General features: G+C 39.4%; 1 protein-coding gene across 5 annotated transcripts in view; it reads right to left on the reverse strand.

Annotated features, from left to right (window-relative positions):
• Positions 1-17,366: 17,366 nt before the first annotated feature.
• The window catches only part of ZNF248 (zinc finger protein 248), a 28,376-nt gene continuing 19,019 nt past the window's right edge, over positions 17,367-26,723 (reverse strand). For 3 of the 5 annotated variants that reach the window (XM_005910668.3, XM_070364689.1, XM_070364688.1), the window contains one exon: positions 17,368-24,956. In XM_005910668.3, the coding sequence (XP_005910730.2) occupies positions 23,458-24,956 (1,499 nt within the window). In that variant the 3' untranslated portion in view covers positions 17,368-23,457. Of the gene's footprint in view, positions 24,957-26,723 lie in introns of all 5 variants that reach the window. The other 2 variants (XM_070364691.1, XM_070364690.1) reach the window with 2 other exon arrangements.

The raw sequence follows: 26,723 nt of genomic DNA on the forward strand, positions 1-26,723 counted from the left end.
TTAGGTTCAGGTTATGTGAACTAGGCTGGAAAGTGCATAGGTGATGTTGTTCCCTCCATAGGCATCCCATCCACAGCATACGCTGCCACTCTCCCTCAGTGAAAATGCTAATTCTGATCTCTTTGGCAAAGGGTTGTCGAATTTCTCCACCACATAATTACTGCCTTTTTAAATTCCCTTGGAACTAATAAGCGATCTCTGGGGAGACTTTAAGACCATGAAAAGCCCTCAGTCCTCATCAGATTTAGCATCAGTTGATGATTCTTTTTTAAATTTGCAAATTTTCTTTTTTCCTTTGGCCACACCTCATGGCATGCAGAACTTCTCCGACCAGGGGTCAAGCCAGTGCTCCTTGCAGTGAAAGCACAGTCTTAACCCCTGTACCACCAGGGAAGCCCCAATTCATGATTCTTGCCTGATACAATCTTCACTATGATAAATGCAAAATGTTTTTCAGCTTCTGTACTCCTCCCATATTTACCAATTTGCTCTTAATTTACCATAAGCAAGAAATCTCCTTTTTGCCAATTTATTATACATATGCTATGCTATGCTAAGTCACGTCAGTCGTGTCCAACTCTGTGTGACCCCATAGACGGCAGCCCACCAGGCTCCCCCGTCCCTGGGATTCTCCAGGCAAGAACAGTGGAGTGGGTTGCCATTTCCTTCTCCAATGCATGAAAGTGAGAAGTGAAAGTGAAGTCGCTCAGTCGTGTCTGACTGTGTGACCCCATGGACTGCAGCCTACCAGGCTCCCCCGTCCCTGGGATTCTCCAGGCAAGAACACTTGAATGGGTTGCCATTTCCTTCTTCAATGCATGAAAGTGAGAAGTGAAAGTGAAGTTGCTCAGTCATGTCCGACTCTTAGCGACCCCATGGACTGCAGCCTACCAGGCTCCTCCGTCCGTGGGATTTTCCAGGCAAGAGTACTGGAGTGGGGTGCCATTCCCTTCTCCTATTATACATATAGACTCACAAATTCCTATTTTTCCCAGTGGTTTACAATTCATTATTGTACCTAATTATATTGGTGTTCAACTATCTCAAATTTGACTGGTAGAAGCCCCTTCAACCTGACATGCCCTGTGGTTACTTTGAATACTTCTTTCCTTTAGGGCATAACACGATGTCCCAAATTCATCTTACACTCATCCTGCTCCAGCCCTGGAACAGTCAGTTCTCCAGTGAGTTCTGGTTCCTTTCAGTGGGGAGTGGTATTAGACATCAAGCTCCAGATGCAAGGTGTATGCCAAAATGCTGGGGTTTTTTTTTGGCTGAGCCAGGCCTTAGTGTAGCATGTGGGACCTTTAGCTGTGGCATTGGGGATCTTATTTTTTTTAGTTGCAGCATGTGGGGTTTGGTTCCCTGACCAAGGATCGAACCTGGGCTCCCCGCATTGTGAGCATGGAGTCTTATCCATTGGACCACCAGGGAAGTTTTAACCACAATGCTGTTTTTTTACCCCTAATTTTTTCATTTTGATTTTCAAACTTAAAGAAAAGCTGAAAAAACTAAAATGAACACTTGAATAATCATCACCTAAATTCCTTTTTGTAATATTTTTGGTACTTCTTTCTATATATAACTTTTGCTGAATTACTTGAAATTTGCAGTGATCATGACACTTCACTCTTCTATATTTCAGCATGTATATCCTTAGAATAAAGTCACATTCCCATACATCACATTCATACCTGAGGAGATTAATTCAATAATATAATCTAACACAACTCTTATTTATGCAATTGTTTCAAAATAGTTCCCCAATCCAGAATTCAATCCAGTCTCACATATTACACTTGGTTGTTGTCTTCTATCTTCTCTAATCTAAGAACAAAGTTTATCTTTTTGTTTTGATTTTTTTAAATATCCAGGACTTCTCCAGTGGCCTAGTGGTTGAGACTCCATGCTTCCAGCACAGGGGGAGCAGGTTTGATCCTTGGTCAGGGAAGATCTCACATTACATGTGGAAGCACCCCAAAATAAAATTAATTAAATAAAAAAAAAATCCAGACCAGCTGTTTTGTAAAATATCCCATATCCTGGATTTGTCAGATTGTTTCCTTATGGCTAAATGCAGATCAGCTTTTTATATTTTGGAAAAGAGCACAACACAGGTGCTTTGCACACCTCTTATTGCAACAGAAAGGGGAACTAAACACCAGATTATCCCTCTACTGGTGAAAATGAGTATGAGTATTTGGTTAAAGTTTGATCACCAGCAATCTCCATTGTAAAGGTACACTTTCTCCTGGAATTGATAAGTACTCTGGGGAGAGAGAGGAAGCGATGCTTTAAGGCCTTATAATTATTTAATAATTAACCTGTTCACCTTCAACATTTCAGTCAATGGTTTTAGTACCAATGGATGATTGCTGTAAAGTCAGTTAATACTGTGGGGCTTATAAAATGGTGATTTTCTTATTCTCATTCCTTCTGTATTTGCTAGTTGGCATTTTTTTCCATGAGGAAGAGCTTTCTTTCTTTCTTCTATATCTCTCTTCTGTATCACTAGGAACTCATGACATTTTTTTGGTTGTTGTGTAATAATCCATTACCAGTTATTCTTTTTGAAGCTAAGCTGTCTCAGTTTGGTCAGTGGTGGCCTTCTGTGTTCTTTTAATCAGGTATTTCAGTACATTTTTATTTATAGCATAAAATGATTTTCCAGAATTTACTTTATACTTTCCATGTCCCATCTGCAAACAGTACAATTATCAAAATCAAGAAATTAACAGCATAGGAATTCCCTGGTGGTCCAGTGGTTAGGATTCCTCACTGTCACTGCCAAGGGCCTGCATTCAAGTCCTGGTCAGGGAACTAAAATTCCACAGGCCAAAAAAAAAAAAAAGGAAATTAACATTGGTATGCTATTAACCAAACTATACTCTTTATTTAGATTTCACCAATTTTTCCATTAATATTCTTTTTTTGTTCCAAGATCTAATCCAGGATTCCACACTCTAAGATGAATTAAGAACTAATCAAATAAATTAGAATGTCCAGAAATAGATGTGTGGAGACATGCTAATACACTGTGGCATTACAATTGCAATTAAATTACAATTACAAACATTAATAATGAGTTGGTACACCTGGCTTTGTGTGTTAAAAGGTAAAACTAGATTCCTTCCTCAAACTATCTACAATAGTGAATTCCATATTGATTCAAGGCTTAAATATTTTACTTAAATATTTTAAAATAGTATTAATGTTAATTAAAGAAAATACTGTGATCTTGGGTTAGAAAAGAATTTTAAAATAAAATTCAAAAAAAAAAAAATCAAATGGGAAAGATCAAAAGATCAGCCTACACAAAAACACAGAACTCTCATAAGGCCAAAGGCACTGCAGAGGGAGTCTGGGAGAGTTAGAGAAAACATACACAAAAATACAATAGAAAAAGAATTACTGTTTAAAATATATAAAATATTATTTAAATTAATATAGAAAAATACAATTTAAAAATGAAGTCATTCACAAAAGCAATGAAAAGCCAATATATGTGATGTACAAGCTCATTAGTAATCTCAGAGTGAAAGTCACTCAGTTGTATCCAACTCTGTGACCCTATACAGTCAATAGAATTCTCCAGGCCAGATTGCTAGAGTGGGTAGCCATTCCCTTCTCCAGAGGATCTTCCCAACTCACGGACTGAACCCAGGTCTCCCACATTGCAGGTGGATTCTGTACCAGCTGAGCTACCAGGGAAGCCCAAGAATATTGGAATGGGTAACCTTTCCCTTCTCCTTTCCCTTCTCTTCCTGACTCAGGAATCGAACCAGAGTCTCCTGCATTGCAGGCAGATTCTTTACCAGTTGAGCTACATGGAAAATCATTTCTGGAAGTAATTTCAGATATGCAAATTAAAATTATGAGCTTTTTTCAGAAGTGTGATTGGCAGACTTCCCCTGTGGTCCAGTGGTTAAGAATCTGCCTGCCAATGCAAAGGACATGGGTTTGATCCCTGCTCTGGGAAGATTCCACATGCCAAGGAGCAATAAGCCCAGGCACCACAACTACTGAAGTCTGCAAGCCTAGAGCCCATGCTCCACAATAAGAGAAGCCTGCATACTGCAACTAAGACCCAGTGCAGCCATAAATAAATAAAATAGTCACAATCAAATTTCTCAAAAAAAAAAAAAGAAGGAAATGAGATTGGTAATACATCTAGAGTCTGACAATACCAGTTGCTGATTGCTGGCAAGAAAGCAGGGTAAGTGGCAGTCTTATGCACAGCTCCACCGTCTAGCTAAGGAAAATACTCATGCAGAGCTATTTTAAGGGCATGCAGAGCATTCAACCTTCTTCCGATATTCTAGATCTTACTGCTGGACCAAGCAAGACCATTGGAAAATTGTCTATTCAAACCCTGTAATGGACTGAACATTTGTGTCCCCTCTTCACTGTCCCAATTTGTATGTATGTTGAAGCCCTAATCCCCAATGTGATGGTATTTGGAGATGGGGTCTTTGGGAGGTAGTTGGCTCATCAGCATGGAGGCCTCATGATAAATTTAGTTCCTTTAGAAGAAAAGACACAAGAGAGCCTGCCCCCCCGCCCCAGCCCTCTTTCTCAACCACATGAGGATACAAGGAGAAGGTGGCCATCTGCAAACTGAAAGAGGGCCCTCAGTTCAGTTCACTTCAGTTCAGTGGCTCAGTCGTGTCCGACTCTTTGCGACCCCATGAATCACAGCACGCCAGGCCTCCCTGTCCATCTCCAACTCCTGGAGTTCACTCAAACTCATGTCCATCGAGTTGGTGATGCCATCCAGGCATCTCATCCTCTGTTGTCCCCTTCTTCTCCTGCCCCCAATCCCTCCCAGCATTAGAGTCTTTTCCAATGAGGCAACTCTTCGCATGAGGTGGCCAAAGTTTGGAGTTTCAGCTTCAGCATCAGTCCTTCCAATGAACACCCAGGATTGATCTCCTTTAGGATGGACTGGTGGGATCTCCTTGCAGTCCAAGGGACTCTCAAGAGTCTTCTCCAACACCACAGTTCAAAAGCATCAATTCTTTGGCACTCAGCTTTCTTCACAGTCCAACTCTCCCATCCATACATGACCACTGGAAAAACCATAGCCTTGACTAGACGAACCTTTGTTGGCAAAGTAATGTCTCTGCTTTTCAATATGCTATCTAGGTTGGTCACAACTTTCATTCCAAGGGGTAAATGTCTTTTAATTTCATGGCTGCAGTCACCATCTGCAGTGATTTTGGAACCCAGAAAAATAAAGTCTGACACTGTTTCCACTGTTTCCCCATCTATTTCCCATGAAGTGATGGGACCAGATGCCATGATCTTAGTTTTCTGAATGCTGAGCTTTAAGCCAACTTTTTCCACTCTCCACTTTCACTTTCATCAAGAGGCTTTTGAGTTCCTCTTCACTTTCTGCCATAAGGGTGGTGTCATCAGCATATCTGAGGTTATTGATATTTCTCCTGGCAATCTTGATTCCAGCTTGTGCTTCTTCTAGGCCAGTGTTTCTCATGATATACTCTGCCTATAAGTTAAATAAGCAGAGTGACAATATACAGCCTTGACATACTCCTTTTCCTATTTGGAACCAGTCTGTTGTTCCATGTTCAGTTCTAACTGTTGCTTCCTGACCCGCATACAGATTTCTCAAGAGGCAGGTCAGGTGGTCTAGATTCCCATCTCTTGAAGAATTTTCCAGAGTTAATTGTGATCCACACAGTCAAAGGCTTTGGCATAGTCAATAAAGCAGAAATAGATTCTTTTCTGGAACTCTCTTGCTTTTTCCATGATCCAGCAGATGTTGGCAATTTGATCTCTGGTTCCTCTGCCTTTTCTAAAACCAGCTTGAACATTAGCAAGTTCACGGTTCACATATTGCTGAAGCCTGGCTTGGAGAATTTTGAGCATTACTTTACTAGCATGTGAGATGAGTGCAATTGTGTGGTAGTTTGAGCATTCTTTGGCATTGCCTTTCTTTGGGATTGGAATGAAAACTGACCTTTTCCAGTCCTGTGGCCACTGCTGAGTTTTCCAAATTTGCTGGCATATTGAGTGCAGCACTTTCACAGCATCATCTTTCAGGATTTGGAATAGCTCAACTGGAATTCCATCACCTCCACTAACTGTGTTCGTAGTGATGCTTTCTAAGGCCCACTTGACTTCACATTCCAGGATGTCTGGCTCTAGGTCAGTGATCACACCATCGTGATTATCTGGGTCATGAAGATCTTTTTTGTACAGTTCTTCTGTGTATTCTTGCCACCTCTTCTTGATATCTTCTGCTTCTGTTAGGTCCATACCATTTCTGTCCTGTAAATCATAGTTGGTTGATGGTGTTATGCAAGTTTTCTATGTTCTTGATGATTTTTCTACTGTTTCTACTATTGATTAATTGGTGTTACCCAATTGTTCCCTCCCCGTGTGCACACAATCATTAACAATAGCAGTCTCTACCTTAGGTTGGGAAAGAGCATCGCTGCAAGAGGGGCTGGAGCAGGAGCCTGATGTAGGCTGGGAGGTACCCTGGGATGGTTACGGCATGCCTGCCAGAGTCCCAGGCAGTTTTCAATCCACTGCCTCTGTGCTATGACCAGGAGTAAAGCAAAACTGTGCACATACTCCTCAAGCTAAGAAGGCTCATATTTTCTGGTATCAGACCCCCATAGCTGAGGTGCCTAATGTGTAGTTCAAACCTCTCACTCCTCAGGGACATAGCTCCTCCTCTGTGTCTACCACTAGGGGTGTGGGTCCCAACCAGGTCACTCCTCTTTTCCTGCCAGACCCTGTAAGGAGCTTTCTTTACAGCCTTGGTTGTAGAAGAGCTGTTCTGCTAGTCTCCAAGTCAATTTGAGGGAAAGTCGTTCTATATGTTGTTGTAGTTCTGACGTGTTCGTGAAGGAAGGTGGGCTTGGCATCCTCCTATTTGCCATCTTTATCTTGCTCATGTTCTCTATTTCTTCATGAGTCAATCTTCGTAGATATTATTTCTTCATGAGTCAATCTTTGTAGGTTTTGTGTTTCTAGGAATCTGTTTCATCTATGTTATGCAATTTGTTGGAATAAATTACTCAGTACTTTCTTTTAATTCTTTTTATTTCGGTAGGATGAGCAGCTATGTCCCCACTTTCATTTCTGATTTTAGTAATTTGAGCCTTCCCTCTTTCTTTTTTTTTTAATCAAGCTAAAGTTTTGTCAAGTTCATTCATCTTTTCAAAATCAGTTCTTCAGTTTGCTGATTTTTTTGTTGTTGTTGCTTTTCTATTCTCTATTTTCTTCTACTCTGTTATTATTTCCTTCTTTCTGTTATGTTTGAATTTAGCTAGTTCTTCTTTTCCTAGTTCCTAGTTTGGTTGTTTTGAGCTCCTTTTTATTTTTAAATGTAACTACTGATAGGTATTGCTTTCATGGAATCCTTAAGTTTTGATATATTGTTTTTGCTTTCATTTGTCTCTAAGTATTTTACAATTTCCCTTGTAATTTCTTCTTTGACCCTTTGGTTTTTTAAGTGTGTCTTGTAATTTCCACAAACCTGTGTATTTTCTAGCTTTTCTTCTATTTATGATTTCTAACTTCATCCTGTTGTTGTCAGAGAAGATACTTCTTATGACATCTATCTTTTAAAATCTATTGAGAGTTAACTTGTGGACTAACATAGCCTATTCTGGAGAATGTTCCATGTGCACTTGAGAAGAATGTGTATTCTCCTATTGTTTGGTAGTTTTCTGTATGCATTTGTTATATCTAGTTGATTTACTGTGTTTTTTTAATCCTTTATTTCTCTATCTCGTTCCTCTATCCCCTATTGAGAATAGAGTATTAAAGTCTCCAAGAAGTATTGCAGAACTATATATTTCTCTTCTTTTCTGTTCATTTTTGCCTCATCTATTTTGATGGTCTGTATTAGGTGCATAAATGATTATTTTTGAAACTTTTATTGGGTGGAACCTTTTATTGGGTTGGATTCCTGAGTTTGGAAGATCCCCTGGAGAAGGGAATGGCTACCCACTCCAGTATTCTGGCCTGGAGAATTTCATGGACAGAGGAGCCTGGTGGGCCACAAGTTCATGTGGTCGCAGAGTCAAACATGACTGAGCAACTAACACTTTCACATCACTATACTTCTTTACAAAGTTTATTTTTAATTGAAGCATAAGTGCTTTACAATATTGCCTTGGTTTCTGCTAACATCAACATGAATTATCCATAGGATACATATGTCCCCTCCCTCTTGAACCTCTCTCCCACCTCCCACCTCATTCCACCCCTCTAAGTTGTTACAGAGCCCGGGTTTGAGTTTCTTGAGACATACAGCAAATTCCCATTGGCTATCTATTTTGCATATGGTAGTGTATATGTATCCATGTTACTCTCTCCATTCACCCCATCCTCTCATCCTCTCCCCACCCCCATGTCCATAAGTCTGTTCTCTATGTGTCTCCACTGCTGCCTTGCAAATAGGTTCATCTATACCATTTTTCTAGATTCCATATATATGTGTTAATATATGATATTTATTTTTCTCTTTCTGACTTACTTCACTCTGTATAATAGGCTCTAGGTTCATCTACCTCATTAGAACTGACTCAAATGCGTTCCTTTTTATGGCTGAGTAATATTCCATTTTATATATGTACCACAGCTTCTTTATCCATTCATCCACTGATAGACATCTAGATTGCTTCCATATCCTAGCTTTTGTAAATAGTGCTGCAATGAACACTGGGGTACATCTGTATTTTTCAATTTTTATTAACAAAATATAATGCTTTCTCTCTTAAAATTTTAAAGCCTTAAAAAAAAAAAACTGATAGTATAGAGACCTCTGCTGTCTCTTGGCTATTATTTGTACATAATATCTTTTTCAATCCTTCCACTTTTAATCCATTTTTGTCTTCAGATGAAAAGTGAATATGTTGTAGGACAGCATACCATTGGCTCATTATAAAAAATCCTTCTGCCAATCTTTGTCTTTTGACTTGAGAGTTTTATCCATTTACATTTAATCACTTATAAGAAAGGATTTATTTCTGTCATTTTGCTATTTATTCTCTATATGCCTAATAACTTTTTTCCCTTATTTTCTACATCAATGTCTTCCATTTAGTCTTTTTGTAGTGAAGTGTTCAGTTCAGTTCAGTCACTCAGTCATGTCCAACTCTTTGTGACCTCATGGACTGCAGCACACCAGTCCTCCTTATTCATCACCATCTCCCAGAGCTTACTCAAACTCATGCCCATCGAGTTGGTGATGCCATCCAACCATCTCATCCTCTGTTGTCCCCTTCTCCTCCTGCCTTCAATGTTTCCCAGCATCAGGGTCTTTTCTAATGAGTCAGTTCTTTGCATCAGGTGGCCAAAGTATTTGGTGTTTTTAATTTTCTCCTCATTTCCTTTTGTGTATTTTATATAGCTACTTTTATTTGCATTTATTATAGGGATTACATTTAACACTTTACAGTTAATAACATTTAATTTCAATTTATACCTGCTTAACTTTAATAAGATATGAAAAATCTGTTTCTTTACAGCTCTATCCCAACCCCTTTCAGTTACTGATGTCATAAAATTACATCTTTGTGCATTATGTATCCCAAAACATACACTAATAATTTTCAATGCATCTATATATTAACATAGAAAAAAATGGAGTTACAAAAAAGTTATAGTAACACTAGTTTTTATAATTATTTATGTATTTAACTTTACCATAGATATTTATTTAACAGTTTTGAGTTTCTGTCTAGTGTCTTTTCATTCCTATCTTAAGGACTCCTTTAAACATTTTATTAAGGATGGATCTAGTGGTAACAAACTTCCTCAGCCTTTGTTTATCTTCCGATGTCTTAGCTTCTCATTTTTTAAGGACAGTTTTGTAAGATATAGGATTGACTTGACAGATTGTTGTGTTTTTGTTTTTCCTTTAGAGCTTTGAATATACCACCCACTGCCTTTTGGCATCTAAGGTTTCTGGTGAAAAATCTAATGATAATCTTCTTGGTGATTCCTCATATGCGATAAGTTGGTTCTCTTGCTGCTTTCAAGGTTCTCTTTTTGTGACTGGCTTTGGACAGCCTTTCTGTGAAAAGTTTCTGAGGTCAATATTGGAGACGCATTTTGAGCTCAGGTAGACACTTATTTGTCTTTTCCTTGCTTCTTTCTAGTAAACTACATGTTCCATGATTTAGCCTAGATCTCTCATGATGCCTTCAGTCTCCTTGGAGAGAGCATAGGACCTCTTGATTCTATGATCTGCCTTTTCCCCTTTGCAGAAATCTCTGAGCCATGCCCCAGATGTAGGAGTGGAGACAGTGGCATTCTGTGACACCCATATTTTAGGATAATGCTGTGTGGACATAGTAGCCTCTGATCTTATTTTCCCTTTTGGCTTGGAACCTCTACCCAACATAGTCAAATTGGGGGTGACTGGGGCCTCAGTATTCTCAGTGTGCTGGGGAATAGAAGCTCTTGGCTTTTCTTCAGCTGCACTTGTCTACAATGCAGGCTGTAAAAGAGGCTGCAGGAGAAATGTAAGAAATGACTGGAAGCCTGCCTTTCCCAGGCAGAGGCCATAGCATGTGACTAGAGCTAGGGAGGCAGGGGTGGGAGTAGTTGAGGTTCAAATACCACAAACTCCTGCTGTTCTTAATGACCATGAGTAGATTTTCTTGAATGTTTCCTCTTTGCCATATGCCTTTAGGACAATTTCCAGAGACTTTGCTTTAAAAAAAAAACTTTCATTACACATCATGTGAAGCATCTGCTTGCTTCACATGGGAGTGGGTCTGTGGAGTCAAAAGTAACTGTTTTTACATTTGCTGCCATTCTGGGAGTAATAAGTAACCATTTTTATGTTTGTTGTCCCTGTTAGAAGATAAGCTCTATAAGAAGACAGAGATTTTCCCCAGTTTTATTGAGATATAATTGACATATAATATTGTGTAAGATTAAAGTGTAAAATGTGATGATGTGATACACTTGTAGATGGCAAAATGGTTACCACCATAAGGTTAGTTAATTACTATTTTGTTGTTATGGTGAGAACAATGAAGCTGTGCTCTCATACCAACTTTCAATTATATAATACAATAGTATTGACTATACAGTCTCCAAGCTCTTCCTTAGATCCACGAATTTATTCATCTAATGAATGAGTTTGTATCCTTTGCCCCACATCTTCTCATTTCCCCCACCTTTCAGCCCGTCGGCATTCTACACTGTTTTTACGAGTTTTTAGATTCCACACATAGATGAGAACATACGGTGTTTGTCCTTCACTGTCTGACTTATTCCACTTAACCTAATGCCCTCAAGGTCTATCAGTGTTATCTCATATGGCAGGATTTTCTTCTTTTTTGATGGCTGGATAATCCTTCATTGTATATATGTAAAATATGTATATATTATTTCTATTTTTTCCCTTTGTCAGTGGACACCTAGGTTGTTTTTATATTTTGGCTATTGTGAATAATGCTGCAATGAACATGGGTGCAGGGATCTCTTTGAGACTGTGATTTCATTTCTTCTGGATATACACTGAGTGGGATTCCTGGATCATATGGTAGTGCTGTTTTTAACATTTTGAGGAATCTCTGTACTGTTTTCCTTGGTAGCCTTACCAATTTATATTCCTACCAGCAGTGCACCAGAGTACTCTTTTCCTCACCAGCACTTGTTAACTGTCTTTTGGAACCCATACCCCTTGCAGTGAAAGCATGGATTCTTAACCACTGGACTACCAGGGAGGGCCCTGAACTGTCTTTTTGATAAGAGTTATTAGTGTGAGGTGATATGCCATGGTCACTTTGACTTAATTTCCCCTGATGATTAGCGATGTTGTTTCAACATCAATTATGTCTTTTTTGAAGGTATGTCTATTCAGTTCCTCTGCCCATTTTAAAACAGAATTATTTCAGGTTTTTTTTTTTTTTTTTTTTTTTGCCATTGTGTTGTGTGAATTCCTAATATATTTTGGATATTAACCCCTTACCACTTTTATTATTTGCAAATATTTTCCCCCACTACATAGTTTGGTTCTTTTGTTGTGCAGTTTTTTAGCTTGATGCAGTCCTACTTGTGATTTTTGCCTTTGTTGCTGGTGATTCAGGTGTCATCCAAAAAATAATTGCCAATGTCAAGGAGCTCTTTATGCATTCACCTGGGAATTTTATCATTTCAGATCTTATGTTTAAGACTTTAATCCATTTTAATTTTTGTGAGTGATGTAACATAGAGGTCTAGTTTCATTCTTTTGCATATAAACAGTCCAATTTCATTCTTTTGCATAAAGTATACTTTGATTCCCTTTTCTTGAGTGAATCTACTATAGGTTTTTGTTTTCTGGTTACCATGAGGCTTATTTGAAACATTTTACTGACAAAACAGTTTAAGCTCAAAACAGTTTCCATCATGTACAAAATCTGTGCTTTTTTAAATCCCATTTTATGCTGTTGATTTACATATTTTTGTATTGTATGTCCATTTACTATTACGGCTATAGTTATTTTAATGCTTTTGTCCTTTAAGGTTTATACTGATACGAGAATTAAATGGTTAACACACCACATATTACAGTATTAAGAGTATTCCAAATCTGACTTAGAATACCTATATTTACCAGTCTGTTGTATATTTTCATGTTATTAATTAGCATCTTTTTGTTTCTACTTGAGTAACTCCTTCCAGCATTTCTCATAAGCCCTGATCTGTGAGTGAGTGATAGTCACTTAGTCGTGTCCAACTCTTTGTGACCCCATGGACTAGAGCCTGCCTGGCTCCTCTGTCCATGGAATTCTTGAGGCAAGAATATTGGAGTGGGTTGCCATTTCCTTCTCCAGGGAATTTTCCCGACCCAGGGATCAAACCCTGGTCTCCTGCATTGCAGGCAGATTCCTTACCATCTGAGTCACCAGGGAAGCCTACTATTAAAGAGACTTTTCTAAGTATAAAGACAGGGCAACTCAAAAAGTATCAGCAGATATATACTTGACTTTATCTTATAATCTATAGACAATATATTAGAATATGTAATGAATCCATACATCTTTTCCAAAGGAATACCCAAGACAGAAGTAGCAATAAAGTTATAAGTGACAATCATCAATCAGATGAAATAATTTAGACAAAGGCCAATCTAGTGGTGATGAATTCCTTCAGCTTTTGTTTGGGAAAGGGGATGACTTTGCTGGGTAAAGTATTCTTGATTAGCAGTTCTTTTCTTTCAGTACTTCAAACGTAACCTGGCCTGCAAGATTTGTGTTGAAAGATCCACTGATAGCTTCATGAGGGTTTCCTTGTATGAGAGAAATTTTTTTTCTCTTGCTGCTTTTTATCTGTCTTTGATTTCAGGTAGTTTTATTAAAATGTGTCTTGGAAAAGATTATTTTGGATTGAAATGGTTGGGTGATTTATTGGTTTCATGTACCTGGCTGTCCAAATCTCTCTCTTGGTTTGGGAAGTTTCCAGCCATTATTTCTTTAAATAAATTTTCTGTCTTTCTCACTCTTATCCTGGGTCTACATGATACATATATTGCTTCACTTAATGGTGTCACATTAGTCCCATAGTCTTTCTTCATTTCTTTTTTCTCCTCCTGTCTGGATAAATTACAAGTGATCTTTTTGTGGGGTTCACTCATTCTTTCTTCTTTAAGGTATAGTCTGCTGGTGAAGTTATTCTTCATTGTGTTGTTCAGCTAAAATCTTGTTGTTTTTTTGTTTTTAATGCTTTCTCCTTATTAAACTTATTTTGTTTTTGTGTTTTCCTGATTTCATGAAATTCTTAATCTGTGTTCTCTTGTAGCTCTCTGAGCATATTTAGAACAAGCATTTTGAATTATCAAGCAATTCATGAATCTCTATTTCTTTGTGGTCAGTTAAGGGAAAGGCTACCCAATCCAGTATTTTGGCCTGGAGAATTCCATGGACTATACAGTCCATGGGATTGCAAAGAGTCAGACACGACTGAGTGACTTCCACTTTCACCGTAAGTTTACTGTTTCTTTGCTATTGTTGTATTTCCCTAATTTTTCATAATCCCTGTATTCTTGCATAGGTGTTCATACAGGGGTTGGTTGCAGACACACAGCGGTGAGGACCAGCGCCAGCAAAAAGGGCCTGCACCAGCTGTGGGCTCACTGGCTGCTGTGGGGGCCCTGGCTGTTGGTGTGTACCCCTATGGCTGCAGGGTTGTCTCCACAGGCACTTACTTGCACGACAGTGAAGCCAGTGAAGGGAGTCAGGTTAGGAACATGCAGGTGCACAGCTGCAAGGGTAGTTTCCAGTGAGTGCAGTGGTGCAGACCAGTGACAAGAGACAGGGCTGAATCTGGGTCCAGATGCAGTTAATGGGGCCCTATTGCCAAAAATGGTCCATCTAGTCAAAGCTATGGTTTTTCCAGTAGTCGTGTATGGATGTGAGAATTGGACTATAAAGAGAGCTGAGCACCAAAGAATTGATGCTTTTGAACTGTGGTGTTGGAGAAGACTCTTCAGAGTCCCTTGGACTGCAAGGAGATCCAACCAGTCAATCCTGAAGGAAATCAGTCCTGAATGTTCATTGGAAGTACTGATGCTGAAGTTGAAACTCCAATACTTTGGCCACCTGATGTGAAGAACCGACTTATTGGAAAAGACCCTGATGCTGGGAAAGATTGAAGGCGGGAGGAGAAGGGGAAAACAGAGGATGAGGTGGTTGGATGGTATCACTGACATGATGGTCATGAGTTTGAGTAGGTTCTGGGAGTTGGTGATGGACAGGGAAGCCCGGTGTGCTGCAGACCATAGGGTTGCAGAGTTGGATATGACTGAGCGACTGAACTGAACTGATTGCCTTGCACTCCTATGGCTATAAGGTATAGCCACAGGCACACAGCAGTAGATGTTAGTGACATAGTTCAGGCCAGAGGAATGCAGTGCAAAGCTGGCAGTGTGTTCAGTTCAGTTCAGTTGAGTCGCTCAGTCGTGTCCGACTCTTTGCGACCCCGTGAATCGAAGCACGCCAGGCCTCCCTCTCCATCACCAACTCCCAGAGTTCACTCAGACTCACGTCCGAGTCGGTGATGCCATCCAGCCATCTCATCCTCTGTCATTCCCTTCTCCTCCTGCCCTCAATCCCTCCCAGCATCAGGGTCTTTTCTGCCAGTGAATCGAGAGATACAGTCCAGTGACTTGAGATATGGCTGAATCCAGGCCCACAAGCATTTATGGGGAACATGGCTGACAGCATGCACTTCCATGGCCACAGGATAGCACAACAGGTGTGAACATGGCAAAAGAAATTGGTGACAAGAGTCAGGCTGGCAAGGACTTCCATGGCAGTTCAGTAGTTAAGACTTTGCCTTCCAGTGAAGGGAGTGTGGGTTTGATCCCTAGTTGGTGAACTAAGATCCCAGTGCTTTGTGGCTAAAAAACCAAAACATATCAAACAGAAACAATACTGTAACACATTCAATAAAGACCGGGAAAAAAAAAAAAAAAAAAGAGGCTGGCACTATGCAAATGCACAGCTAAAGGAGCTAACCTCAAGGGTGCCTATGGTGGTAGAGGTTAGTGTGGGGTCTAGGCTGGTGTCTTACACTCTCCCAGCTGCAGAGGTCTTGACTATGTGCTCTTGTGGATCCCAGGCTCTGGAGGAGGGGGTGGAGCTGAAGGGAGTAAAGAAGGACTCAGGCAGCTGGTGTCGGTAAATGGAAATATCTGTTGGGCAAAAACTGGTGAAATCTGAAGGGACTGTGTGGCTGTGCTGGCTGTTGGTTTCTTCAGTGGGAAAGCTGCTGGGATCCTCTGCACAACAGGTGACTCAGAACCGTGGTTATTCCTACTGTGTGACTGATACTGGTGGCCCCTGCTCTTCTTCCTTGTTCCTAGCTACCTCTGTTCACCTCAGCTGTGCCAGTTTCTGGGTGGAGTGAAACCTAAGTGAGTCCTTTGTGTGATGCCCTGAAAGGCTGGGGAGGCTGGCTGCTTGCCTGCTCCTCCTTTTCCAAGAAAACTTTCTAGCAGGGTTGTCCCGTCTGGCACCGAGCCTTGCTGGCCAGGGTGAGTGTGATGATACAGGCAAAATGAAGTGGTACTTCCTTTCCTTTTTGAGTTCTTCTCAGGTTTCTTGTTTTGCTCTGTATTCCAGGCTTAATTGGACTCCTGAGATCTCCCAGAGCTGTTTTTGTTCCTGGATAATTATTTTTTGATCTTTGTTGGGGGATGCTGGGGTCTCCTACTTCACCATCTTGGTGACGTAAGTCTCCAAAGACTTTTTTGTTTGATTTTCAAATAACTCTTAATCAACTGTAGAATTGTCTGACTCCTATTAATTGAATGAATAAATTTAAAATTTACTTGCTTATTTAAGTCCTATAACTCTACAAAGTAGGCACCGCTGTCATTCACATTTTAGAGAGGGATAAACTTAGGTTTTCAGTGGCTCGATGCAGAATGCCTATGTAGAATCACAGATGTATTATTAAGTAGTAGAATCTGGACATGTATGCAGACATAGCTCCAAAGTCCATGCTTCTGAACAGTGTGCTTTACTACACACCACTAACACCCCATAGCCTTAGCTTTTATCAGAGAGCCTTTAACAACTCTCCTCAATAACAGGGCATGAGGTCATGCCCTGGCATGTACAGCTCTAGAAAGATCTTCTGGAATTAAGATGTATACATTTTACTGCACACATCTGGCTGCTGACGTAAGGAGCTTTCCTCAAGGAAAGTAGCAAATGCAACCACAGCCCATCCCCTGCTTAATTCCAGTCTTCATCCTCTCTCTCTGCATTGTTCCCATTACGCTGAAACACAGACCCTGGAGCATAGCCTGTCTTCAGAGGCCTTTATCTGAAGGTAAGTCCAGGGCAAGCACAAAAATATTATGGGCATAAATTAAAATGTAAATGGACCCAACTGAGAAGTATCTGGAGAAATTTTGGAATCTATCCACTGTAAAATAATCTTCTTTTCTGACTGTCAAACTCCACAGAACCCCAAAGTGCACAAACTTCCTTTCCAGCTCTCTGCCCCAACTAGGTCTCTGAAGGTGAGACGCTGGAGCCTTAGGAGGCTGGAGGCAGTGAACTGCACACGTGCAGAGCAGAGGGCTGCACCTTGCCTTCCCAGAGTCAGAGGCCCAGTTCGTCACTTTTCTGGATTCAGTGGACATTAGCCTCTATGGTCCCTCCTTCAGTGCTTCCTAAATAAATAACCTCTTCTCTCTGGAGATGCTCCTCTTTTATAATCCCAAGAAGATGATTCAGAAATGGGCTATAATCACACTTTGACTCTATACTAACATAAAACTACCACAGATGTATGTCACCAATATATCCACTTCATTTATGAATACAGGTACAACATTTAAATAAAGCTGAAAACAGAGGCCAACAATTAAAAAGTGTCATATCCATGGTAATCAGGGTTTCTCCTGGGTTGCAAATTATGTTAAATGGGAAAAATTACACAATTATGAAACAAAAATGAAAACATACAAAAAAACAAATATTACCCAAAAGAAACCCCCTTCTCTCAAAGTTAACTTTAAGTACCAGCTCTTTTTTTTTAAACAAATACTTTGTGACTATCTTTTCATTGAGCATACAGTGAAAATCTTTATTGGTATATAAATTTTAATAATACAAAGTGTCCCTCTTATGTCCACAATAATACAGTCAAGAGGTTTACAAGTTCAAAGAAAAATATGTAGACATAAATAACAAATATGCAGAATCTATATGAAGGAAATGAACTTTATTAAACAACAGTTTAAAAGATTTGAGTAATTAGAGGTACATATCATTTTTCTGAATGAAAAATGAAGCATATTACGGCACAACATTCCCAACAAAATCTCAAGTTATTTATTTCTTTTGGTTTCATTGTTAGAACAAATGTAAATTTTATGTGTAATATTGGGAAGAGCCAAACATTTTGTGAAAATGGAGACTAATACTTATCTGAAAATGTATAATAATCTAAATATTTTAGCTTTGAGTGGGGAAATATACATGTTAAGTCCTAAGATTGTGATAAGAATTTAGTCTATGATAGTGTTTCAAAGAAGTGGAGAGAAATGGGCCTATTCAATAAGTGGTGTTGGGATGGCAGAGTAAGATAGTGTGAAAATAACAGGGATTCAACAGGATAAGCCTTCCCCAAAAAACACAGATAAAGGGGTAGGTTCAGGACAACCTATCAATTGGAAGCTGCAGTCTCCAATTGGAAGCAATAACAGGGGTAGTGGCTGAAGACATATAGTCTACTCATGAGTTGAACCCTCCCAGAGTCTATGGCTCTGCCAAATATACCTTCCCTGCCAAGTATAGACTGGATATGAAGTGATAGGTCGTATCAGGCAAGAGGAGGTCAAGTTCAAGATAGAAAATGGGCCCAATGCCAAAACAAAACAGGTTATACATACATATGCATCACACACACACATACACACAGCTTCCTCCAGATATTCAAATGGCTCCGTCCCTCCATGCTGGCCTCCCCATTGAGGTCTTTCCCTTTCCACACTACATAAAATCACTCTTTCTGACAACTTTTCCCATTGTATGTCTATAAGTGGGAAAATTTTATACTGATCATGTTCTCCCATGGAGATGTATTTTCTTGATATGGCTGCTGACAGCAAGGACACAAGCTATCTGGTCATGATGACTTTTTGATAAAAATATTCTAGAATGGGTTCTCATTGGCTTATTTTTAACAAAGGATTATTCCTGGATGAATACAGACATGGGGCCAGAAGAGATGGTATCATCTGAGGTAAATTCCAACTCCATGTACACAAAAATAGGTTATATTACTAGAAGAATGTATAAGAGTTGCAGTAGCCACTACATTATCTTTTTAAGTACATAATCTCAAATTCCTTCCTTTTGTCTGAGGAACTAAGTCTCCCCTTTCCCAGCCTGCCTCTCCTTTCACACTCAGGCTTGTCTTCCAGACAATGAGAAACTGGTGTCTACTCTTAGACACACACTGTTTAAGAGCAGGTTCCCCTCAGATACTTGGGGAGGTGGAGAAGTGAGGCTTAATATTTTTCATGCCACCCTGAACATGTTTGGAGTCTAGAGTATAGGATGGTTGATCCTTTCTGGGTTCAGATTCCTCATCCACAAAATAGGGGAGGTTGCTGCTAAGTTGCTAAGTCACTTCAGTCGTGTCCGACTCTCTGTGACCCCATAGACAGCAGCCCACCAGGCTTCCCCGTCCCTGGGATTCTCCAGGCAAGAACACTGGAGTGGGTTGCCATTTCCTTCTCCAATGCATGAAAGTGAAAAGTGAAAGTGAAGTCGCTCAGTAGTGTCTGACTCTGTGCGACCCCATGGACTGCCGCCTACCAGGCTCCTCCATCCATGGGATTTTCCAGGCAAGAGTACTGGAGTGGGGTGCTGTTATCCCTATGTAAAAGAGGTGATCGTATCCTGAACTTACTTCCAATAACACACAGGCCAAACGTTCTCAGTTGTCTAACCCCTCAAAAGAGGCTCAAGTCCTTAGAGAATAAAGAGGGTTTTCAGAATTCCTTGAAGCCCCTAGTGATGACAAGCTCTGCTCTTGTCACTCTTTAATTATATTTCTTAAAATGGAAGAACTTGGTGAAGTATGGCAGCGCTGATCTGTGCCCAGGGGGTAGTGGAATTTCCTAAGCTTTCCTAGGACTATGCTGATTATGCCAGGGCCCATACTGTGCGAAGAGGGCATACATACTCTTTGGAGTATAACAGAAGAGTGTTCTTCAATCTCTACATGCAATAGTTGCTGCTGCTAAGTCACTTTGGTCGTGTCTGACTCTGTGTGACCCCAGAGACGGCAGCCCACCAGGCTCCACCATCCCTGGGATTCTCCAGGCAAGAACACTGGAGCGGGTTGCCATTTCCTTCTCCAGTACATGCAAGTGAAAAGTGAAAGTGAAGTCACTCAGTCGTGCCCGACTCTTAGCGACCCCATGGACTGCAGCCTACCAGGCTCCTCCATCCATGGGATTTTCCAGGCAAGAGTACTGGAGTGGGGTGCCACTGCCTTCTCCCCACTCAATAGTTACCACCCTTAAAATAACAATTGGCTTTTAGATCAACATGTATCCTGGGCCTTTTGCCATGTAATTTAACACATGTATGGGCGCCCCTAGTGGCTCAGATAGTAAAGAATCTGCCTGCAATGCAGGAGACTCGGGTTCAGTCTCTGGGTTGGGAAGATTCCCTGGAGAAGGGAGTGGCTACCCAAGCTAGTATTCCTGCCTGGAGAATTCCACGGACAGAGGAGCCTGGTGGGGTACAGTCCATAGGGTCACAAAGAGTCAGACACACTGAGCAACTAACACTTTCACTTTCTTAACCTTATATATCTACCTATAGAGAATTTATAACATACCAGAGTCTTATTTTATGGGCATTTGAATTTTACCAACCAGAAATACCGTCAAAATATTATATTTGAATTAAAAATCCCATAAAATGTACTTATTATAATATGTGAGTTAAACATCTACTATTATGGTACCTAGAGAGGTACCCAGTTACCCCAGTGGTCATATCAAGCCAACAAGAAAAAGAACGAATTAATCAAACAGTGCAGAGAGGACTTGCTATTTATTTGGAAGAACACAGAGCTGCTAACCTCACACCACATATGACAAGAAATATCATGTGGGGTTATATGAATAATCAAGTTAACATGTCTGCTTCACATATATCAAAGGAGAGACATACCTGCCACAGTGCTCAGTTCCAAAAGGAATTTACTTATGACAGCATAAAAGCACAATGAAGCAGAAATACTTAACTTTCAACTAGAAGAATAATTTTATTTCTAATACTGAGCCATTATATAGGAGTTTACAGGAATAAAAAACACTGTGCTGCTTATTCTCCAGTAGCTCCACCCAGACCTTCCCCTCTACGTTCTCTGTGCCCACATGGGCTCACTTGCAGATGGCATCTGATTGGGTTCCAGAAATGTGGTCCATAATTTTGCAGATGACAATATCTCCCATGAGATGGCCCCTCCTCCACAAGAGCAGCGGCTCTTATTGGGCTCTGTTGAACACCTGCTTCCATCCTTTGGCCTCATGGACTTAGAAGGGTAATGGCCTCCTGGGGACACTAATCTCTAGGTGCTTCAATATCCCTTGTTTCTGGCAAACCACTGTAGTAAGTCTGCCATGAAAGTCTTCTTAGTTGGATCAGAATTGTTTTTCACTAGAACCACGGCTGATACCAACAGCCCTCCCTACATTAATCTGTCAAAGAAAATAATTCATCTCTAAAACTAGAACAGTAACACCAGAACATTAAATAGAACATTAACACTTCTATTAGAAAAGAATTCATTTGAATCAGGTGAATGCCTTCAGTGCTAAATAACAGACATCTCCAAGAATAAACAAGAAGCCTCTTTTGTCCCAGTATTTGAATTAAATACTGAGCAGAGAGCAGGTCCAGAAAGAGTTGTGCAGTTCAGTGACAGTACCTCTGAGTCAGGTTTTTCCCATCTTGTGTACTGTTCTCTTCAGGCTATTGCCCTACCAGGCCACAACTATAATCTAGGATAACATACAGCCATGAAAAAGTTCAGCAGATGAGAGACAATCTGTTCTCATGTCATGACAATATTTTATCACTGAGTTCTTTCCCCGAAGCACTGAGAATATTTTCCAAGTATCTCATTATTCACCTGTCCATCCCAACAAAATCACTAGAACAGAATATTCATGATTAACTTAGACTAATGTGGATTTACCCCTAAATCATCTGGGGAAAGGATGGACAAAAAGACAAAACATGGCCCAACAAGGAGGAAGCAGGGAATGGCTATTTGGGGGGCAGTGTTTCTTGGAACTGCTTATCAGTGTTTTCCAAAGAAGCAAAGAAAACAGTAGGACAAAGGAGAGAGAGATAGTATATTACATTCTATTAAATTAGATACAAGTACATAGTTCCTGAGTTACATACAACTTGGGTTACACACATCATGCCCAAATAGATACAGCAATAAAGCACCAAGAGTAGAACAGAAGCATTTCATTACACACGCTACTTTTATTTGCCGAATACCGTGAGCGTTACTGTTCATAACTGATGTTAACCTTTGCAAAATTTATGTAATTATCATTATTATTAACAGCATTCACATTATTGACTGACCCAAGGCAGCTGAATAACTTCAGGAAAATATTGTTTGGCCTTTTTATCGACGTGGAAGCTCAGTAATAATGGCCATACTCATTCACATATGCCAGCAAAATTAGAAGAAAGGTGAGCAACAGGTAGTAAAACAGCATATACTGGCCACATTACAGAGAGTCTCTGGTAGTACTGAAAATAGGATTGATGCATAGGTAGTTAAAAACCTCCCCAAAAACATATTTTGGCTTCTTTTTTGAAGAGGCCATTCAGCAGTAATGGACAGAGCCATTTATCTATGGAAATGGGAGAAGGGGTATGTGGCTAGTATTTTAAATTTGCCAAATGTATTTGCATATATACACAGTGATGTACCACTGTAAATACTGCCACTAATGCCACACTACCAACACAATGGCACTGAACGTAGGGCTGGTCACAGATGTATAGTACTACATCATTATATAATATTCATCATGCTGATTTAACAATACAGATAACCTAAAGAACAAAGATAATAGCAAAACACTGTGAAATAATTAGGAAATGATGAGTGTTGAGTATGTATTATCTTTGTTTTTTTAATATTTAACTGTAAATTAATACTTTAAAATAATGACTGTGTTTAACAACTGGCTCATAAACTTCCTGAAAATTTATCAGCAGTGCTTGCAAGTCAGTATAAACTTACTGCAGCACATCACTGTGTATTGGTAAGTGTATATAAATACATTTACATATACAAATATACATAATTATTACAACCTAAAAAGACATTGATGGTATCTAGTGTGGGAAATGTTAATATAGACTGTAACAGTTAATTAAGAGTTTAGATTTTCTCTTCATAAGCATGTTAGGCTCTAATACACCAATCAAGAATACCTCAAATTTCTATGATATTAGCATACCCACAAAAGGCCTGCAAACATCAAGGACTCTTCACATAAATGTTTAATGCTGTTGTCATTTAATGTCTTTAAACTTCAGATTCCACTGTGAATATGACTGCAAATGAGTATCACCTATTATATTAACAACAATAAAATTTTTGTATCACATCCAGAATATGGCACTACACAACATAAATTCTAGACAAAGGTGTTTTTTTTTTTCACCATATTATGTAACTGAATTTCCCTTCAATATAAATTTTCTGATGAAAAGTTTTACTTTTTTTGGAAAGCTTTTACATATTCAAAACATGAATAAGGTTTTATTCTAGTACTAATTATCTGAATTACAACAAAATCTCACTCTCTAAAGGAATTTGTGATATTCTTTGGGTTTCATTCATCTCATTTAAAAAACCTGTATAACATATTTGAAAGCGTGGATGAAGGCTTCTTAATGTTCAGGATGCTGAAAGAGCTTTCACCCTTGTGTGAATTCTCTGATGTTTAGTGAGTACTGACCTCTGACTAAAGGTTTTCCCACATCCATTACACTCATAGGGTTTCTCCCCTGTGTGAGTCCTCTGATGTTTAGTGAGAGCTGATTTCTCACAGAAGGTTTTCCCACACTCATTACATTTGTAGGGTTTCTCTCCTGTGTGAGTTCTTTGATGTACAATGAGGTTTGATTTCACACAGAAGGATTTACCACATTCATTACATATAAAGGGTTTCTCTCCTGTGTGTGTTCTCTGATGTACAGTTAGGGCTGACCTGTGGCAGAATGACTTTCCACATGCATTACATTCATAGGGTTTCTCCCCTGTGTGTGTTCTCTGATGTTCGGTGAGGTTTGACTTCACACAGAATGTTTTCCCACACTGCTTACATTCATAGGGTTTTTCTCCTGTATGTGTTCGCTGATGGTTGGTAAGATGTGGTTTCTGACAAAAGGATTTCCCACATTCAGTACATTCATAGGGTTTCTCTCCTGTGTGTGTTCTCTGATGCTGAGTGAGGTTTGACTTCTCCCAGAATGTTTTCCCACATTCACCACACACAAAGGTTTTTTCTCCTGAGTGAGCTCTTCGAAGTTGGGTGAGATGTGACTTCTTGTTCAAAGTATTTCCATTTTCATTGTGCTCATAAGGTTTTTCCCCCATGTGTACTATCTGATGTTTAAAGAGAGCTGACTTTTCCCATGTTTTGTGACTGACTTTATATTCATGGGGAATCTTTTCTGTGTAAGTTCCCTGATGGATAACAAAAGTTGAATTGCCGCAGAAAATTTGCCCATATTCATTATATTCATAAGGACTGTCCCCCATAAGAGCTCTCTGATGTCCGAATCTTAAATCCATATAGAAGGACTTACCACAAATGCTGCATTCACATGGCTCCATTTCAAAAAGAGTTCTCTGAGATAAACTGAGCTTCAAACTTTGGATGAAGTTTCTTCCACATTCATTATATTTACAGTGTGTCTCTCCTATCTGAACTTTCTTATTTGTGAAAAAGGCTGCCTCTCCATGGTTGCCTCTTCCATTTTCATTATACTCAAAAGGCTGGTCAAAAATTGACTGAGTGAGATCCTGTCCATGATTGAGGACATTCTTTTTTTGATTATATTTATAAGATTTCCCTCCAAGAGGAGCTTTGTCATGCCCAATATCAAGGAGCAATTTCTCATATACATTAAACTCATCAGGCTTCTTTCCAGAATAGTTCTTTCTGTTAATAATTAAGCCTGAAATATTTTTCAAACTCACTTCACATGAGTCACATATTTTATATAGAAAATTGCTTGAAGGAATGGAGTCTGTACCTAGATTTAAAGTTTTCCTTACTCTGTCACCACTATCTGTACTTAATGCTTTGTTGCTGGTGAAAGCAAGTTGCCAAAAATGTTCATCTTGATTTTCCTGGGTGCTGTCTATTAGGTCATCAACTTTCCAGTCTTCTAGAAATGAGAAAAATAACCACATCTTATGAATCCTAGTACATTTCTAATTGAATTCGACTTTTACACAAATGCCCTATTACACAGTCAGTTCTTTTGCTTTAGGCTCAGTTTTCTGGTGTGAACTAAAATCCAGCATACATTTTCTTTACTCTTCTGGTTTGAGTGGAAAATAAAAACATGCTTCAGTAAAAATAGGGGAAGGAAACTGGCAGTAACATTTAATACTTTATTAATACACACTTTAAAACTAGACAGAAAAAGGTGAAATATATTCAAAACACAGGGAACCAGAGAGTGGCTGATTCAGAAATCAGGAAACTCAAGAGAATGGAGTGAGCCCAACAGAGACATTGAACACTGAATATCATTACACTGAAGATTAGTAGACAAGGGCTTTCAGAAAATGAACTATGTTTTGTGGAAACAAAACAGTCGAGTCCTAACCCCCTCAGACACTGATTACCTGGTGTGATTCCTACTAGAGTACTCACTTCTACTCTTCACATCAACACCAGACTAAAGTTCTGAAAACACCAACTGCCTCAGGTTCAGAAGAATAGTCTGAGAGTTCAGGATTCCTTTAATTCACATGGAATAATTATAATAAGACATGGTAAGCAAGGGATGGAGATTTTGTAAGAATTATTCATTTAGGGAACAGGAAACTCCAAGAACTGGATGAGTTTAACAAGAGAGGTTTTTTGTTTTGTTTTGTTCATTTGTTTCTCAAGAAAAATAGACTGTTTAAGAAACATATTAGAGGATGAACTCAGTTTGACAGAGGTAGATCATGCTTTCTTGTCCTTACCTTCCCACAGCTTGATTACTGTGGTAGGAGCCTCACTAATGTGCATGTTACTATTCTTTTTTCCCATTTGATATATGAACATCAAAACAAATTTCTGAAAGTACCTACTTCCTCATGCTCTAAAGGACAATGCTTTAATCCAGACTCTAACTCTCTATCAAGCTGTGATTCGCAACAACACAAATGCCCAACAGGAAATACAAAACAGATGATGGACAGACCATCTCTGCAAAAGGACCAGGCTCATTCTGTGGACTCACAGCTGTTAATGAAGTTGTCCCAACCATCAAGGCATACGTTTCTTTATTTCAATCTGCTGCCTTATTTTCCCCCAAAACAATTTTGTTCCTGAACCAATACTGATCTTTAAGTCTGCTTTCATATCTAAGTTTATAATTTACATCAAGGTTTTCTGCTTTCATATCTAGACTATCTGTGGCTTTTGCTTACAGATGAGACCTATAACGATCATATTTTTCTGTTAATATATGGTTCTGAGGCCTTCAACAAACTTTATTGTAAAAATTCTTGGCTATTCTTTACTGTCACTACTCAATGAAACTGGCTTCCCAGGTGGCTCAGATGGTAAAGAATCTGCCTGAAAAGGAGGAGACCCAGGTTTGACTGTTTGAGTCAGGAAGATCCCCTGGAGAAGGGAATGGCTACCCACTCCAGTATTCTTGCCTGGAGAATTCCATGGACAGAGGCCTGGTGGGCTACAGTCCATGGGGTCACAAAGAGTTGGACATGACTGAGTGACTAACTAGGTGAAACAATATTAATATATGTTAAAAAAAAAATCTAAAACAGTCCTGAGTCCATGGCTCCAAAGACTAACTGATAATAGTTACTACCTTGACAAACACAAATTAAAACAAAAACTGAATTCATATTATGAGTTCAAGTCATAATTCTGTAAGTCCATTAAAAAATATGTGCAGTTCTAGCTGGATATT

This window comes from Bos mutus, chromosome 28, assembly GCF_027580195.1.
Source record: "Bos mutus isolate GX-2022 chromosome 28, NWIPB_WYAK_1.1, whole genome shotgun sequence".
In the NCBI taxonomy this organism is placed as follows: domain Eukaryota; kingdom Metazoa; phylum Chordata; class Mammalia; order Artiodactyla; family Bovidae; genus Bos; species Bos mutus.